Source organism: Narcine bancroftii, chromosome 2, assembly GCF_036971445.1.
Source record: "Narcine bancroftii isolate sNarBan1 chromosome 2, sNarBan1.hap1, whole genome shotgun sequence".
NCBI classification, from domain to species: domain Eukaryota; kingdom Metazoa; phylum Chordata; class Chondrichthyes; order Torpediniformes; family Narcinidae; genus Narcine; species Narcine bancroftii.
This window is the reverse complement of record NC_091470.1, coordinates 288,959,689-288,977,157: the sequence shown is the minus strand read 5'-3', so window position 1 is coordinate 288,977,157 and position 17,469 is coordinate 288,959,689. Positions and strand designations below refer to the sequence as shown.

The window sequence follows — 17,469 nt, the reverse complement described above, 5'->3', positions numbered from 1 at the left end:
TCTCACCGGTGCCTGACAAAGCCTCAATGTCACATCCCTGCTATTGTATTCTATTTCCTCTTGAACCAGCATTGCATTTGCCTTCTTCACCACCGACTCCACATCCAAGTTTACCTTCAGGGTATCCTGCATGAGGATTCCCTGGTCTCTTTGCATCTGGGTATTTTCAATTTTCTCCCCATTTGCCTGTTTATTTTTTCTACCAAAGACTATAACCATGAACTTTCCAACACTATATTTCATTTGCCACTTCTCTGCTCATATTCATAATCTGTCTAAGACCTTCTGCAGCCTCCCTGTTTCCTCTTCCTGCCAAATCATCTACCTTCATACCATCTGCAAAGTTGGCCACAAAGCCATTTATTCCCTAGCTCATGGCACTGAGAGAAATCCAGAGATGACCATTTTGTAGGGTCTGCTCTTAACCCCCTTCCTCACACCCTAAAACTTACTTTGCAGGACTTCTGCCCCATTCATGCACCATGACTTCTGGCTGCTCACCCTCACCCTTTAAGAATATTCTGCATCTACTCAGAGACATTCTGTTCCTGAGCACCTGGGAGGCAACACACTATGCTAGAGTCTCTTTTGAAGCTGCAGAATCTCCTATCTATTCCCCTGTGACTATTGCTCTACCTGTCTTTACCCTTCCGTTCTGAGGCTTAAATCCGGCCACAGTGCTATTGGTCTGGCTGCTACCTTGCCCAGATAGGTCATTCACTCTCAGCAGTATCCAAATGGATATACTTGTTGCTGAGAGGAATGGCCACAGAGGTATTCTGCACTGCCTGCCTCTACCCTTTCCCTCTCCTGACAGTTACCCAGTTATCTTCCTCCTCCCTCTTAGGTGTGATTGCATCCCTATAACTCCTGCCTATCATCCCCCTCAGGCTCTCAAATGATCCGGAGTTCAATTAACTCCAGTTCCAATTTTTTGACACTGCTTGAAAGGAGATGCAGTTGGATGCACTTCTCGAAGAAGTCGTCAAAGGCTTTCCTGACTGACTACATTTTGCAAGAGGAGCATGTCCCTGCCCTGGGTGCCATTCCCACTGTCAATTAAAGAGTAAAGTGTTGGGGGGAAAAAAAACTGTCCTTACCTTGCCTCATTTCTTACACCTCCACCTCAGCCTTTGCTCACCAAAGCCTCTCAAACCAAAGCCTCAAAGTCCCACTCCTACACTGAGCCATTCACACAGAGGCTGCTCCATTTGACCTTACCTTCAGATTTCAGATTTATTATCAGAGTACATACATGACATCGCAGACAACCCTGAGATTCTTTTTTCTGCAGGCAAGGAAGAATTACCACTTATTGGTAGGGCAAAAAAAAACTGTATACAGCATACACATGTAAACAAATAAAGAAATGTAAACAAACTGACTGTGCAAACAAAGAGAATTTAAAAAAATCAATAAAGTGCACAAGTAAGAGTCCTTAACTGAGTCCCTGAATGAGCTTGTTGTTGAAGAATCTGATGGTGGAGGGGTAGCAGCTTTCTTGAACCTGGTAATGTGAGCCTTGAGGCACCTACACCTCTCTCCTGATGGCAGCAGTGCACAGTGCTTGCGCTGGATGAAGTGGATCCTTGATGATTGCTGCTGCTCTCACATAGCAGTATTCCTTGCAGATGTATTCGATAGTGGGAGCGTTTTGCCTGTGATGTTCTGGGCTATGTCCACCACTTTTGGAGGGCTTTACTCTCAGGGATATTGGTGTCCCCATACCAGATCGTGATGCAGCTGGTCAGCACACTTTCCATCACACATCTGTTGAAATTTTCCAGGGTTTCTGGTGTCATACCAAATCTCCGCAAACTCCTGAAGAAGTAGAGGCGCTGATCTTCTTTCTTCATTATACCATTAATGTGTTGGGTCCAGGAGAGATCCTCTGAGATGGTGCCTCCCAAGAACTTAAATTTGCTCTCCCTCTCCACCTCTGATCCCCAATGATCATTGGATTGTATAACTCTGGCTTTCCCTTCCTGGAGTCAACAATTAGCTCCTTAGTTTTGGTGACATTGAGCACAAGGATGTTGTGATGCACCATTGAGCCAATCTCCCTCCTGTATGCTGACTCATCACTTTTCTGTAAACACCTCACTACAATATTATCGGCAAATTTGTAGATGGTGTTACTGTTGTATCAAGCCACATAGTCATAGGTGTAAAGTGAGTAGAGCAGGGGGCTAAGAACTCAGCCCTGTGGTGTTCCAATACTGATGGAGTTTGGAGGAGATGTTCTTACTAATCCTCACTGATTGTGGTCTGGAGGTGAAGAAATCCAAGATCCAATTACACAGTGGGGTGTTGAGTCCCAGGTCTTGGAGTTTGCTGATCAATTTTGAGGGGACAATAGTGTTAAATGCCAAATTGTAGTCTATGAAGAGCACCCTGATGAATGCATCTTTTTTTTGTGGAAAAGGCTTTTGATCGCGTTGAGTGGAAGATGAATGCATCTTTACTGAACAAGCATTCAAGGCATTTGTGTAGAGCCAGTGAGGAGGCATCTGCCATAGACCTGTTACTTTGATAGACAAACTGGAACATATCCATGTGACCACTCAGACAAGAGCTGATATGCTTCAACACCAGCCTTTCAAAACACTTCATCACTGTTGATATAATTGCTACTGTCGATAGGCATTAAGGCAAGTTACTACACTCTGCTAGGGTGCTGGTATGATTGATGCATGTTTGAAACAGGTGGGTACCATGCCCTACTGGACTGAGATATTGAAGATATCTGTGAATACATTGCTAAGTTGGTCAGCACAGATTTTTAATACTTGGCCAGGTACTCCATCTGGGGTGGATGCTTTCCTCAGATTCACTCACCTGAAAGCAGCACGCACATCATCCTCAGATACGGACAGGATGGGATCATCAGGGGACATGGGGGTGCGGAAGGCTGGTTCGTCACTGTAACTTATCTTCAAATCAGCGTAGAAGGTATTGAGTTCCTCTGGGAGTGAAACAGGTTATGGCATTTGGGCTCTGCCACAGCTGTTGGGTGTCCCTTGTTGTTTCCATTTTCAACTGAAACTCCACTTTGCCAGGGAGATGGCTTTTTGCAGGTTATATCTGCTTCTTCTGTATTGATCTGGATCTCTGGACTTAAATGCCTGTGATCTGGCTCTCAGCAGGTTCTGGATTTCATTTCACCGAGGATTTCTGATTGGGGAAAACTGAACGATTTGGTGGGGACACACTCATTCACAGCTGTTTTGATAAAGTCTTTGACAGCCCTAGGTAATCGTTCAGATTCTCAGCTGAGTCCTTTATCACTGTCCAATCCATTGACTCGAGGAAGTCCTGAAACCGTTCTTCAGACTCCTTGACCACCTTCTAGCTGTCCTGATCTTCGGAGCCTCTCTTTTTAGTCTCTGCCTGTATGAAGGCAGAAGGAGCACAGCCAGGAGATCTGACTTGACAAAATGCGGTCTTGGGAAAGAACGATAGGCCTTCCTTATCTTAGTGTAGCAGTGATCAAGTGCGCTGGGACCTTTTTATTGGCTGCATCATTATGTGGTAAATTAGCTACAAAGCATCAGACTGGAAATCTACACAGAAATTATTAAAACAGCCAAGAGAATTTCTGGGGTCGGTCTTTCCTCTGTAGATGACATCAATTGGGAGCATTGATAACTAGAGCTCAAGAACTTCTAGGAGACCCTTTCCATCCAGTGCACAGTATCCCACTACCATCAAGGAGGTGGTAAAGGAGTATCAAAATCAGGACTGCCAGCCTGGGGAATGGCTTATTCCCACAGGCTGCGAGTCTGATGAACAGCATCTTGAAATAGTGAAAATCATCCCAAATATTTATATTTATTTATTTTGATTATTTATGTGGCCATCACGTAGAGGGTATTGCGTACACCATGGTAAAGATTACATTATTGCTATGTAATACTACATTTACAATGTAGCATACACAAAATTCTTTAACTTTGTCTACCATAAGGAAGACAGTGAGTCGACACTTGTCCAGCACCCCGAATAGAAGTGAAGCCCCAGCGAGTCTGCAGAGAGGCGCTGTTTTGTCGGGTCGCATGTGCACAATCAGATGATAATAAACTTGATCCTGAAGTCAAGATAGGATGATGGCAAAACTGAGGAGCACAATTGTTATCACACAACCTTAATATTTACATATTAAGAGGATCAACCATCAAAAGCCAAGGAGCCCATCAGAAAATCCTATGCAGAAAGCTAATGGCCAGAGCTTTGGAGTAAAAGTAGCATCTCGTGTTCCATTTCCAGATTTTACACGAGTGGAACCTGAGTAAACAACCGAAAAGTACTAACTGAATGGAGGATAGTATTTAAATGGACTCTCACCAAGGGACTTGGGCATAAGGTTTCTCATGAACTCTTCATGGTCACCTTCATGCAGGATGCTGCAGACACTAGAGTTGATCAACTCTTCTTGATTGTACTTCAGGTATTGGGTGACATTTTCAGATACAAATACTATGTGCCCTTCAAGATTGACCACAAAAAGGAACCCGTCTAAGGCCTGTAAAGAAAAGATAACACAAATCAAGTGCAATTTTTTTGAAGACACTCTCCCATTCACGATCATTCCATGCAATATGCTGCTACAAAGTTTGAAACAATGAGATTGTGAAAAAACGTGGCACTTTTCCGCTACAAATCTAAAGGTTTTTGAAATAATTTGTTCATCTTCCTCGTAACACTTTAGAAGTTGCTTGTAAAAGTGCAGACAGTCACTCAAACTAATATAAAATGTCATTGTTAGCAAGCAGTCCCCAGTGTATCCACACACTTCCTTTAACTGACTCCTCCCAACATCTTCCTACCGACATGTTGCAACGTTCATTTTGCACCTCCTATAATGAAATGCTTAAACATAGAACAGAAGACTACATTGGTCTTAAGGGACAGCACAGTGTCGCAGCTACTTCACAACTCCAGCCACCTGGGTTCAACCATGACTGCTGATGCAATCTCTACAGAGTTTGAACTTTCTTTTTCTGACCCTGTGTATTTCCTCTAGGTGCTCTGGTTTCCTCCCATATCCCAAGCACATGTGGATTGGGAGATTAATTGGTTCCTGTAAATTGCTCCTGATGTATAGCCGAGCGGCAAAATCAAGGCAGCTAATAGGAAAGTTGAGGGGAGAAAACATGAATAGTGTAGTATCATTGTAAATGGGTGTTTGATAGGTGGAGCAGATGGTGGGCTGAAAGGTCTGTTTCCAATTGTATGGTATACGAGTATCATTTATCTCCAAATGCTCTTCAGAAGTTGGCAGAGAATCATCTTCCTAAATTTTTGGATTCTGTGAGAAGTTTCTCCTATGCTACCACTCCAAGGATATGTGTCCAAACCAGAAAGCCTTCCTCATGGAAGCTATTGAGCTGGAAGAACCTTGGTAAGTTGCTCCACGGTATCTAGTAGATGGTAGACGGTGTGGCCAAGGTGAACAAGTAACATTCATCTCACCTCTGAAACTCAGGTCCTTTATCCACTTTTGGAGAAAGACAGGAATGAAGCCAAGAGCTTGGTGGTCCTGTCAGAACTGAGCAACCATGATTGTGTTACTGGTAAGGAATTCAGACAGCATTGCCAGCAAACCTTTTCATCTGCTAACTGACCATGAGTGGAATTGTTGGGTGATAACTGGCTGAGTTTAAACAGTCCAAAGTTTCGTTATATCTAAACCCAAGGACATTGAGACCAAGTGAAATAGATATTTTCACAGGCAAGATCCAAAATGCAATTTGAGTGAAACCTCATCCATAACATTCAACAGACAAGACGATTAAGAAATTAAAATGAAACTGTGTTTCCATTGCTCTCGATTCTGAACTGACCTCGAGCATCATTGGCCCAAGTGCATCCTTGTCAATGACACCTTGACCTGTGGAGGATACGTCAGCCTTTTGCACAGCATCATCGTTTGAAGCAACCTTTTCTGCAAAACAAGATGAAATTATTGAAACATAACAATTTGCAGGAATTCCAGTGGTAATTTAAAACTAAAATTACTCTATGCTGATTTTCAATGCACATACAAATTTGTTTCAAGAGGCCATTTAAGAATAAGACAGCAATATCATGTGATGAGATAATACTGTGAAAAGTACTCTATATTTGGGATTGCACTTGGCAATTTTAATTGACCCCACCCACTGCCGAGACTGTATAGTGAAGTCTACAGGTTACAACAGGGTATGTTCCTGAGGCTTGTTTGTGTGTCAAAAATAAACAAGACCAGTGTGTGGGAGAAGATGACAGAGACAGCTGTGATGGGAGGGTGAGCTGGTGCAGGAGGAATGATTCAGTCCCAGCCCTCATTCTATCAACTATAATTTGTTTTAAATCTGTAAGATTTTTAAAAATCATATTAGATCCTAGTTTCTCTCTTATATAGGCTCTTAATTGAAAATAGAAAATAATGTATTATGAGGAATATCAATTTAATTTTTAATTGATCTAATGACATCAATGTACCATTATCATAACAATCTCCCAAGTTTGAGATTCCTTTATTATTCCAAATATTTTAAAAAAGATTATCTTTTGAGAAAATTAATGGTGTTTTTAAACGAGAGAAAATTTCCCTCAACTTCTAACGACTTTATTCTAAATGTTATGCCAATGTGTTAATATTGGAGCATCTTTATCCATTGTTATTAATTCTGGTTCCCATTTATAAATAAAGTCTTCTAATATAGTCTCTCCAATTTTATTTAATTAAATTTCCACCCAAGATGATTTAGTTTTTACAAAGAAGCTAAAAATCTTAAAATTGTGGTGGCAAGATTTATGATTTAGTCTAACACTATTAATGTAAGATAATAGATTACTTCACTATAATTTTTTACATCAATTGTTCATTACACCTCAGAAATTGAGTAGATGGAGAATGAATATATTGGACCAATGTTTTAGATGTGGAAATAAGTTGGAACTTTTTTTTCCATTCTACATGGTCTTGTTTGGAGGTTAATTCTTTTTGGTTTCTGTTAGTAAGTTTCTACAACAAACTACTGATGTTGTTGCTTTTCCGTTAAATCCTGAACTATTATTTTTAGGAAATTTTGAAAGTATTACTCCGAAATTACCTTTGCCAGATTCTCAATTGAAATTTTAGTTAGCTTTAGTAATAGCAAGGAAATGTATTCCTATTACATGGAAACCTGATGTTTAATTAACATTAGAAATAAGGCATACAGAGATTCAAAGTGGTAACCTTCACAAAAAAAATACTTTAAGGGGTAAATTCTTTGTATTTTTACAAATATGGAGCCCATATGCTAGAATAATGAGATTAAAATTATATATTTTTAAATTTTGAATCATACTGACCAGTGAAGTTTTCCCTAAATGAATAATAATTTTTGGAATGATATTTTTTTTGGGATCCTTGAGTGTCATCTGAAGCAATCCAAATTAATATATTGCTATGTTATTATGCATTTTACTATAGATTTAGATTAGTTATTGGAATTAGGTTAGGTTAAAGAGTAGTTCTTGTATTTCAATCAGCCCCTCCCCTTTTATTTGGGTGTCTGCCTGGTTCTTGTGATTACTGATGAAGGGTTTTTGGCCTGAAATATTAACTATCTGTTGCTTTCCATGGATACTGCCTGAGCCACTGAGTTCCTCCAGCATTCTGTGTACATGTTTCTTTGGTTTCGGGTTTGCAGCCCTTTAATTATTTTTAAATAATTAAACTAAAAACTAAAAATAATTTAAATTAAATATTCCAGACAAGACACATATGATTAATGAAGTTAAATCACACAATAAAGTAAATGTTGCATTCCTATTGTCACCATGCAAATCTGAAGAGTCCATACAACTTCATAATCTGATTTGTAATTAGGTCATGCCTCTCTTGAGAAACATATTCATGCACTTTTATAGAGTGCAGAGAAATTAATGTAGCAAAATAATTGCACATACAGCCCCATCAATTGACTCCATGTCCCCTCCTGTCCATACAAAATTCCTTGAGTGACTCTCAGTTGTGATGTTTTTCCAATGAACTCTACACTTCCATTAAAGGGGTGGGGGGGGTGGCGTGGGTAAATCACATCTCTCTCTCTGCCCACAATTGGGTCACAGCCTGAGAATCCCCTCCATCACATCTCTGCCTGCTTTCATATCTTCACTTCTAGTGTCACCCAAGGATCTATCCTTGGTCTCCAATTGCCATTGCTCGTCAGTCAAACCATCAGAATATACATTTCCTACCAAACATTCACTGTCCACACCCAGCTCCACTACTCCAACAGTCTCAACAGCAACTGTCCACTGAATATTCACTTATGGACTGGCTTTCAGTGGGTAGTGAAAGGGTCATCAAAGGGGAGTCCCCAATTGTTCAGTAGGTAGTGCCATGGCTTCACACCCCTAACTCTGCGTGGAATCTGACCCTTGTCGCTCAGTGTGCAATCTACACCTTTTTCCATGTTACCACATGAGTTTGCTCTCAGATCCCAAAGAGGTGTTAGTTGGTAGATTGATTGCCTAAATTACCCCTGGGGTAGCTGTGTGGAGAGCTGATAGTCATCTGAGATAATTGGAACTAAGTGGAGGAATGGAATACTTTAAGAGATTTCCTTCTTTAAAAAAAGCCATTAGCAAAGCAGTAGAGATTTTAGTCATTTGTTGACTGTATGCTGGACATTTATTTAATACCAGAATTTCCAGATTCTTAGAACTCATTTCAAACTTTCAGATTGCTATGCTAAATTTGGCACAATTTTTCTCTTTTTTTAAAAAAATCCAGAAAGGCCTGTAATAGCTACTCTACTGTATGCTCCAAACTGATGGTTGAAAGAAATGCTCACTCCTTGTTTGTGAAGGAGTCCCCATTGAAAAGTCTAACAGCTTCACCATAACTACCAGTCTGGCCACCTTGGTATTGAGCTCTTGAGATATTTCTGAACCCACAACATCCCAAGATTGAAATGGATTAGTATTTGCCAATTCTACTTCTACACTTATTAGCATAAACTGAAAATGGCAGAAAATATTATAGAAAAAATAAAATTAAAAATTCACATGAAGTCATATTTGAGTAGCACATCTTAATTAAAATAAATGACAATAATGTGCAATAAGTGCTTCTCCAGAAGTATGAGAAACAGTATTTTTGAACATGACGAAGACAAATAAGGACTGCTGCTACTCAGTTCCCATGAAAAAGACTGGAAATGGAATCAGTAAAGCTAAAACGTGGATACTGAAGCAGGCTAGGAGGCTCATTACATCAATCGATATTGTGCATTTGGGTAGATATTACTTATGCCAGCTGGAAGGCACACTCAGTTTCTACAAATAAGATATTCCAAGATCTGAGATTCTTTATTGACAATTTCATCAACCACATTCAACTGAGCGGCAAACTGCAGAAAGTACAATTGAATAAGTATCACTTAAGAGGAAAGTAAAACAAAAATATTTGCACTTTTTAAATTAAAATAAAAACACAAAGGTCCAGATTGTAACATTATCAGAGGTTGCTTCTGCTAAAGATTGAAAATGACAGCAAATCTGAGGCCACAGCATGGATAGTTTAACATGGAAATTCAACACCCTGAAAATTTGTATGCCTTTTGAAATGGTATACTGCACTGGGCAATGATTTCTTTCTTTGGCTTGGCTCCATGGACGAAGATTTATGGAGGGGTAAATGTCCACGTCAGCTGCAGGCTCGTTTGTGGCTGACAAGTCCGATGCGGGACAGGCAGACACGGTTGCAGCGGTTGCAGGGGAAAATTGGTTGGTTGGGGTTGGGTGTTGGGTTTTTCCTCCTTTGTCTTTTGACAGTGAGGTGGGCTCTGTGGTCTTCTTCAAAGGAGGTTGCTGCCCGCCGAAATGTGAAGCGCTAAGATGCACGGTTTGAGGTGATATCAGCCTACTGGCAGTGGTCAATGTGGCAGGCACCGAGATTTCTTTAGGCAGTCCTTGTACCTCTTCTTTGGTGCACCTCAGTCACGGTGGCCAGTGGAGAGCTCGCCATATAACACGATCTTGGGAAGGCGATGGTCCTCCATTCTGGAGACGTGACCTACCCAGCGCAGTTGGATTTTCAGCAGCGTGGATTCTATGCTGTCGGCCTCTGCCATCTCGAGTACTTCGATGTTAGGGATGAAGTTGCTCCAATGAATGTTGAGGATGGAGCGGAGACAACGCTGGTGGAAGCGTTCTAGGAGCCGTAGGTGATACCGGTAGAGGACCCATGATTTGGAGCCAAACAGGAGTGTGGGTATGACAATGGATCTGTATACGCTAATCTTTGTGAGGTTTTTCAGTTGGTTGTTTTTCCAGACTCTTTTGTGTAGTCTTCCAAAGGCGCTATTTGCCTTGGCGAGTCTGTTGTCTATCTCGTTGTCGATCCTTGCATCCGATGAAATGGTGCAGCCAAGATAGGTAAACTGGTTGACTGTTTTGAGTTTTGTGTGCCCGATGGAGATGTGGGGGGGCTGGTAGTCATGGTGGGGAGCTGGCTGATGGAGGACCTCAGTTTTCTTCAGGCTGACTTTCAGGCCAAACATTTTGGCAGTTTCCGCAAAACAGGACGTCAAGCGCTGAAGAGCTAGCTCTGAATGGGCAACTAAAGCGGCATCATCCGCAAAGAGTAGTTCACGGACAAGTTGCTCTTGTGTCTTGGTGTGAGCTTGCAGGCGCCTCAGGTTGAAGAGACTGCCATCCGTGCAGTACCGGATGTAAACAGTGTCTTCATTGTTGAGGTCTTTCATGGCTTGGTTCAGCATCATGCTGAAGAAGATTGAAAAGAGGGTTGGTGCGAGAACGCAGCCTTGCTTCATGCCATTGTTAATGGAGAAGGGTTCAGAGAGCTCATTGCTGTATCTGACCCGACCTTGTTGGTTTTCATGCAGTTGCATAACCATGTTGAGGAACTTTGGGGGGCATCTGAGGCGCTCTAGTATTTGCCAAAGCCCTTTCCTGCTCACAATGTCAAAGGCTTTGGTGAGGTCAACAAAGGTGATGTAGAGTCCTTTGTTTTGTTCTCTGCACTTTTCTTGGAGCTGTCTGAGGGCAAAGGCCATGTCAGTAGTTCCTCTGTTTGCGCGAAAGCCGCACTGTGATTGTGGGAGAAAATTCTCGGCGACACTAGGCATTATTCTATTTAGGAGAATTCTAGCGAAGATTTTGCCTGCAATGGAGAGCAGCGTGATTCCCCTGTAGTTTGAGCAGTCTGATTTCTCGCCTTTGTTTTTGTACAGGTTGATTATGATGGCATCACAAAGGTCCTGAGGCAGCTTTCCTTGGTCCCAGCAGAGCTTGAAAAACTCATGCAGTTTGGCATGCAGAGTTTTGCCACCAGCCTTCCAGACCTCTGGGGGGATTCCATCCATACCTGCTGCTTTGCCACTTTTCAGTTGTTCAATTGCCTTATATGTCTCTTCCCGGGTGAGGACCTCATCCAGCTCTAGCCTTAGGGGCTGTTGAGGGAGCTGGAGCAGGGCGGATTCTTGGACTGAGCGGTTGGCACTGAAAAGAGATTGGAAGTGTTCTGACCCTCAGTTGAGGACGGAGATCTTGTCGCTGAGGAGGACTTTGCCGTCTGAGCTGCGCAGCGGGCTTTGGACTTGGGGTGAGAGGCCGTACACAGCCTTTAGAGCCTCGTAAAAACCCCTGAAGTCGCCAATGTCCGCGATGAGCTGGGTTCGTTTGGCAAGGCTAGTCCACCACTCATTTTGGATCTCCCGGAGTTTGCGCTGAAGATGGCTGCACGCACGACAGGAGGGTTGTTTCTTCTCTGGCCAGGATGGCTTTGTCAGGCACAGGGAAAGCAGCGGCGGCCCCGGCCCCAGTCCGGGCAGAGGGTAGGCGGCGGCGGCGGCCCCGATCCGGGCAACTGGGCAATGATTAATGTTTGGTAAACCACCTTAATGTTTTATCTTAATCTTACATGCATGTTTTAATCTTTATTTCATGCTCTCTACATTCTTAAATAGTTGATGAAAATTATGCTCTATCCTATATGGTTTGTGGTCTTTTGAGGCTGACTGCTCAGCTAACTTGATGAAGTCAAAGTTGCTTAACACCAGAAATGACTAACTATAGCGATGTCTGATGTTCGTTCAAGAGAGATTGCTGAATTCTTTGTTGAGGATTTATTTGAACTCAGTAGCAATGCATTCAGTTGTGCTAACTGCAGCACCTGGGCCAAATGACCATAATTCTACTGTAGTGGAATTTTCATTGCAATTTACAGTAGATGAATTCAGCATTATATTTTGTGGAATGATGAGGTGCAGTGTGTGTGAAATTGTTCACTCCCAGGTTTTGGACATACTGCAGAATAAATGAATCTTACAGATCTTCTGACAGCACTTTGCTTGCAAGTGTCATACAAACCCAAAATGGAAGGAACCTGTTTAATGGTGTCACAAGTGTGGTTCAGGATAGCACTTGCCTTTAAACAAAACACTATCCATCAATAAAACCATGCCCTTGGCTTTGTTGCCTGAGAAAATTATCAAAACTTTGAATGTTCCAAAATATGCCTGATGTTCAGAAACATTCAAAAATATTTAAAAAATAAATGCAATAAATTAGATTTGAGATTTCAGATTTATTGTCAGAGTAGATGCAACCTATTTTTTATTTTTTTTATTTTTCACACTATGAACCATATTAATCAAAATGCACACAAACATTTCCTTCTTGAATATACAGTGTCATTTTCTCCCCCTTCCCCCCCTCCTTCCCACCCCCTCCAAACCCATTAAATGTTCAACATATACAATACAATAAACCCATTAAACAATGTCATCACACGATGAAAACCAACAAGAAAATTGTCTCATCTACTTTTACACACTGGGTCAGTTCATTTCGTCTTCTTCTCATTCCATCATTTCAGGGGGTAGAGGTCCGTGGTAGGCCCTCTCTGTTGTGTTCCATGTACGGTTCCCAAAATTGTTCAAATAATGTGACTTTATTTTTTAAATTATATGAGTATATGCAGCCTTGACATCACATGAGCCTCAAAAAACCACAAACCATAAAGGGGATAAAAATGAGAAGTGCATTTCCTCCAGATTGCACTGGGCCTAACCTCGCAGAATTACCACTAAATGCTAGTGCAAAAATTGAACTGTACACAGTGTAAAACATGTAAACAAATAACAAATGTAAACAAATTGTGCAAAACAGAGAACACAAAAAGAAAATCAAAAAAGGACTCAAGTAAGATTCCTTAAATGAGACCTTGATTGAGTTTGCCATTGACGAGTCTGACGGTGGATGGGTTGCAGCTGTTCCTGAAACTGGTGGTGCAAGTCTTTTTTTTTATAAATTTAAATAAAATTAAATTAAAAAAATAAATCATTCTAACACACTTGCCAACTCAAACGGATAAAGTCAATTAGTATAAAAGAAATGTAAATAACCTTATAATTACCTTTTCTATTCCTGAATTTAAATCAGATCAGCAGCTTTTCCTCAGATTCCTCATCTAAATTGTTGGGGAATTACAGCAAGTTTTTAATTTTGCTGAACTCTATCTGGTGTCCAGCTGGGAAAATCATTAGTGAACTCAGCCAACAAGTTTAGAGCTTCTGTATTTGCAGAGGAGCGCTGAGATTCCTGACATTTATAGGAGGGGCAAATGGTGAGCAGACATTTTCCAGCATTCCAGCTGTTTTGTTCTCACCTGTACGTAGCTGTGCGACGTGAATTCTAATCATATTTTGACTTCAAGCTTGGAAAGAAAATAAGATTTTCCACATCTTAAATCTAATGGTTTCTGGATTTTTAATGTAAAATTCACATTTCAGACCTTTTATTTCTCAACCATATCCTGGTCTCAAGATAGATTGTGAACTACATATCTGGTGATTGAAAGGGCCCTGGAGATTTTTGAGGAACAGGGAGATCCAGGGGCGTAGTAACGCATTTCCCTGAAAGTGGTACCAAAGTGGACAGGGTAATGGAAGCTGGTATTTGGCACAGTTGCCTTAATTGATCAGGATATTATTCAATAGCTGGAAAGTCATGTTATAACTGCACAGGACATTGATGAGGCCACATTTGGAGTATTGTGTGGATTTCTGCTTGCTCAATTATGGGAAGGATGTGATTAGGCTGGAAAGTGTACAGTAAATATGTATCTTGTTGGGATTGGAGGGCATGGATTCTATGGATATGCTGGGACTTTTCTCCATGAAGCACAGAAGGCTTGGGGGGTGGTGGGAAACCTCAAAGAGATATATTCATTTATGAGGTCTGAGATAATGTAAATAATCATGGTGCTTCCAAGGGAAAGGAAGTCTGAAAAGAGAGGGCATAAATTTATGAGGGGAACAATTTAAATGGGATCATAGGGCATCTTTTTCACTCAGAGTGGTAGGTATGTTAAACGAGCTGTCACTGAAGTGGTAGAGGCGAGTACAACTGCAATATTCAATAGACATTTAAGCCCCTTTCACATTTGCAAGTGGTTCCAAGAATCAGCTCAACGCCTGCGTCATATGATGTCATCTTACACCGGGGGTCGACTGCCTCAACCCCTAGTACAATCCCCAGCGTCTGCAGATGCTGGCGATGCAATCATTCAAGTGTGAAACAGGTAATTGCATTGTGGGATTGAAATGACCCAAATTTTTGCGTGAGTGCAGAAACATGAAGGAAGATTATAATGAAGGTATAAACTTTGCCGTGGGAAAGTCGCAGTAGGAGAGAGAGGAAATAAATAGTAATAGCAGACAATTTTTAAAAATCATGGGAAAATTGGTAGAGTTATAGAACACAATTTATAAAGACTGTGGAAAAAAGCTAATGTCTTTCCCACGCTGTACAAATTGTGCACTATTTATTGCTACCATCTTCCCACGGTCCCTTATAAAGGTTTATTTTATAGGTCGGCACAACAACAAGAGGCTGAAGGGCTCATACTGTGCTGTATATAAAGCTTAATTATGTCATAATTAGGCATGGTTAATTATGTTCAAATATAAGATGATAAAATATTGATCAGGATTGAGGGCAGGTCTACTATTGCTCGTTGCATCATGACATCACTGGTAGAAGGTAGAACAGTCCTATTGCTGGGGATGACTCTTTGCAAGTGTGAAACTGTTCAGTGTCCCAGTTAGGAGTGGTCAAGTGTGAAGTCAAACCCCCCCATTCCTATCCCAGGACACTGAATGGCCAATTTAGTGGGATGCAAGTGTAAAAGGGGCTTTAGATAGGTATGTAGATAGGAAACGCTTAGAAGGCTTTGGACCAAATGTGGACAAGTGGGACTAGCATCTTGGTCAGCATGGTCAAGTTAGCACAAAGGGCCAGTTTCCATGCTATAATATTCTGTGACTCTTTAGTTACAGTAGCTTTATTTATATGCTTTAATTTTAATATTTGATCCAAAGCTTGAGGTATGGAGTGTGACTTCAGTCCAAGAAATAATAATATTGTTCAGGGGACCCAAGAGACTGGAGATTCTGGAATCTGGAGCAAAAAAGCCAAACTGCTGGAGGAATTCAGCAAGCCAAGCAGCACCTGTGGGGTGGGAAAGGACTTGTTGACTTTACAAGTTGTGACCCTGCAACCGGAGTACAAGTCAAGAGGGAAGATGGCCAGTATAAAGAGAGAGGGAGGAGTGAGACAAGGGTGATAGGTGGATGAAGAGGGGTGAAGGATGTTGGGCAGGTGTACCCCAGGTGGAGAAGGAAGACAGAGGCAGGTGAGTGATAGATATTAACAGACAAATAAAAAAAGAGCAAATGGACACATGGGAGAAAAGAGATCTGGTGGATGAACCAGTGGGTGGAACCAGGAAGGGGCAGGATGGAAATGGGTAATGGAGGGGGCTATGGGAAAGGGGATAAAAATGGGAAGTGCATTTCCTCCAGATTGCACTGGGCCTCACCCTTAACTGGAGAAAGCCAAGATGGAGAGAGTGGCGTAGGAACATGAAATGGCTTGCAACCAAGAGATCAGAGTGGCCAGTGTGGACTGAGTCCAGATGCTCTGCAAATCAATTGCTTGGCCTCACCAAGGACGAGGTCAAATTTGAGCACCAGATGCAGTAAATGTGCTTGGACCACATGAACCTTTGCCTCACCTGGCAGGGACGTTTAGGTCACTGGATAGTTGTAAGGGAGCAAGTGTTGCATCTCCTGCAGTTGCAACAGAACATGCCCATGATCATGGAGGGGTGGGAAGGGATGAACGAGTCAGGGAGTCATGGATGGAGGATTCCCTGCAGAAGGCAGAAGACATGGTGGATGGTGGATCCCATTGCAACTGGTGGAAGTGATGAAGGATGATGTGCCAGATGTGCAGTTTGGTAGGGTGAAAAGTGAGGAACTCCATCTTTGGTGTTGGATAAAGTCTGAGAGTCAGAGGGAATACAAGAAGGGGCTCCAATTATTTTTTTAAACCATTTGTGTCTATAATTTTAGTTAATTTTCTCAATGAGTCATTAAAACCTCATTTTAGTTGGTTGCAAAAATTATAAAATTAACTGAAATGAAGAATATATGCCAAGGATATGTAATTGCAAAATATGTGCTGGATTGAGCATCATTTACAATGCCCAATGTCTGATGCTCAAAAACCACACATTTTTGCTTTCTTATTGTTAACAGTGAAAAATTAATAGTTAATTTGGTTTTTCATATTCATATTCACTCTGAACAACTGTTGTGTGTCTGCTATTCTGCATTTTTATTTCTTAAGAAGCAGCCTGAAGTGAAAACATAATAAATTCAAAGTGCATGGTGCAATCTGGCTCTGGGCAGGTGCAATGTCCTTATTTGCAACAGCCTGCCAGAAGGGAGGCTCACTCTTTTCTGCTGAGAACGCCTTTTCTCTGGGATTACGGCAGTGTCTTGAGAGGCTTTATGATTACACTAACTGTGGCAGCAGCAGTTCTGCCTACAAAATGACCACATTGAATAGAATTCAACTCAACAATATGATTGATTATTCTCAAATTAATTCTTCATTTAAAAAAAAACACTGATTTAATAACCAGTTGGATTGGTTGGCACAATTACAGTGGAAATAATGCAAACTGATAATAGATGTTACTGTATGTTATTGGCAGAAGAGTTATCTCCAGTTTAGAAAACATATCAATTCAAAATACAATGGCAAAATCTGACGTAAATCAGTACTTTTATTCACTGCTTCAATAGAAATCTAAATTTTGCATTAAAATCTATTAACATAGAAAGGTGCTGCCAATAGCCAACACTGTATAGTGACATTTCATTTTGTCAAACAACACAGTACAAATCTCAAAAGCCAAATGCTAAAAATATAGATTGTTTCCTAACAAGTTGCAACTAATGGAGCAGTTTATCATTCCTGCTTTACATTCAATCGTGTTAAACATTGGAGGCTAGACAAAAATGCACTTGCTAATTTACACCTCCCTCTGACTCAAAAGCAAATTTAGAGGAATTCTGATGGCTGTGCATTGAATTTTAGCAAGAAGTGCAATAG

The 17,469-nt window shown here is 41.2% G+C and overlaps 1 protein-coding gene across 26 annotated transcripts in view; it reads right to left on the bottom strand.

Moving 5' to 3' along the window:
• Window positions 1–17,469, bottom strand: part of ncoa2 (nuclear receptor coactivator 2) — a 363,375-nt gene that overhangs the window by 78,063 nt on the left and 267,843 nt on the right. For 19 of the 26 annotated variants that reach the window (XM_069921270.1, XM_069921269.1, XM_069921268.1 and 16 more), the window contains 3 exons: window positions 5,844–5,944; window positions 4,345–4,522; window positions 1,256–1,288 (listed from right to left, as the gene is read on the bottom strand). In XM_069921270.1, coding sequence (XP_069777371.1) covers window positions 1,256–1,288; window positions 4,345–4,522; window positions 5,844–5,944 — 312 coding nt within the window. The remainder of the gene's footprint in view (window positions 1–1,255; window positions 1,289–4,344; window positions 4,523–5,843; window positions 5,945–17,469) is intronic. The other 7 variants (XM_069921282.1, XM_069921281.1, XM_069921261.1 and 4 more) reach the window with 1 other exon arrangement.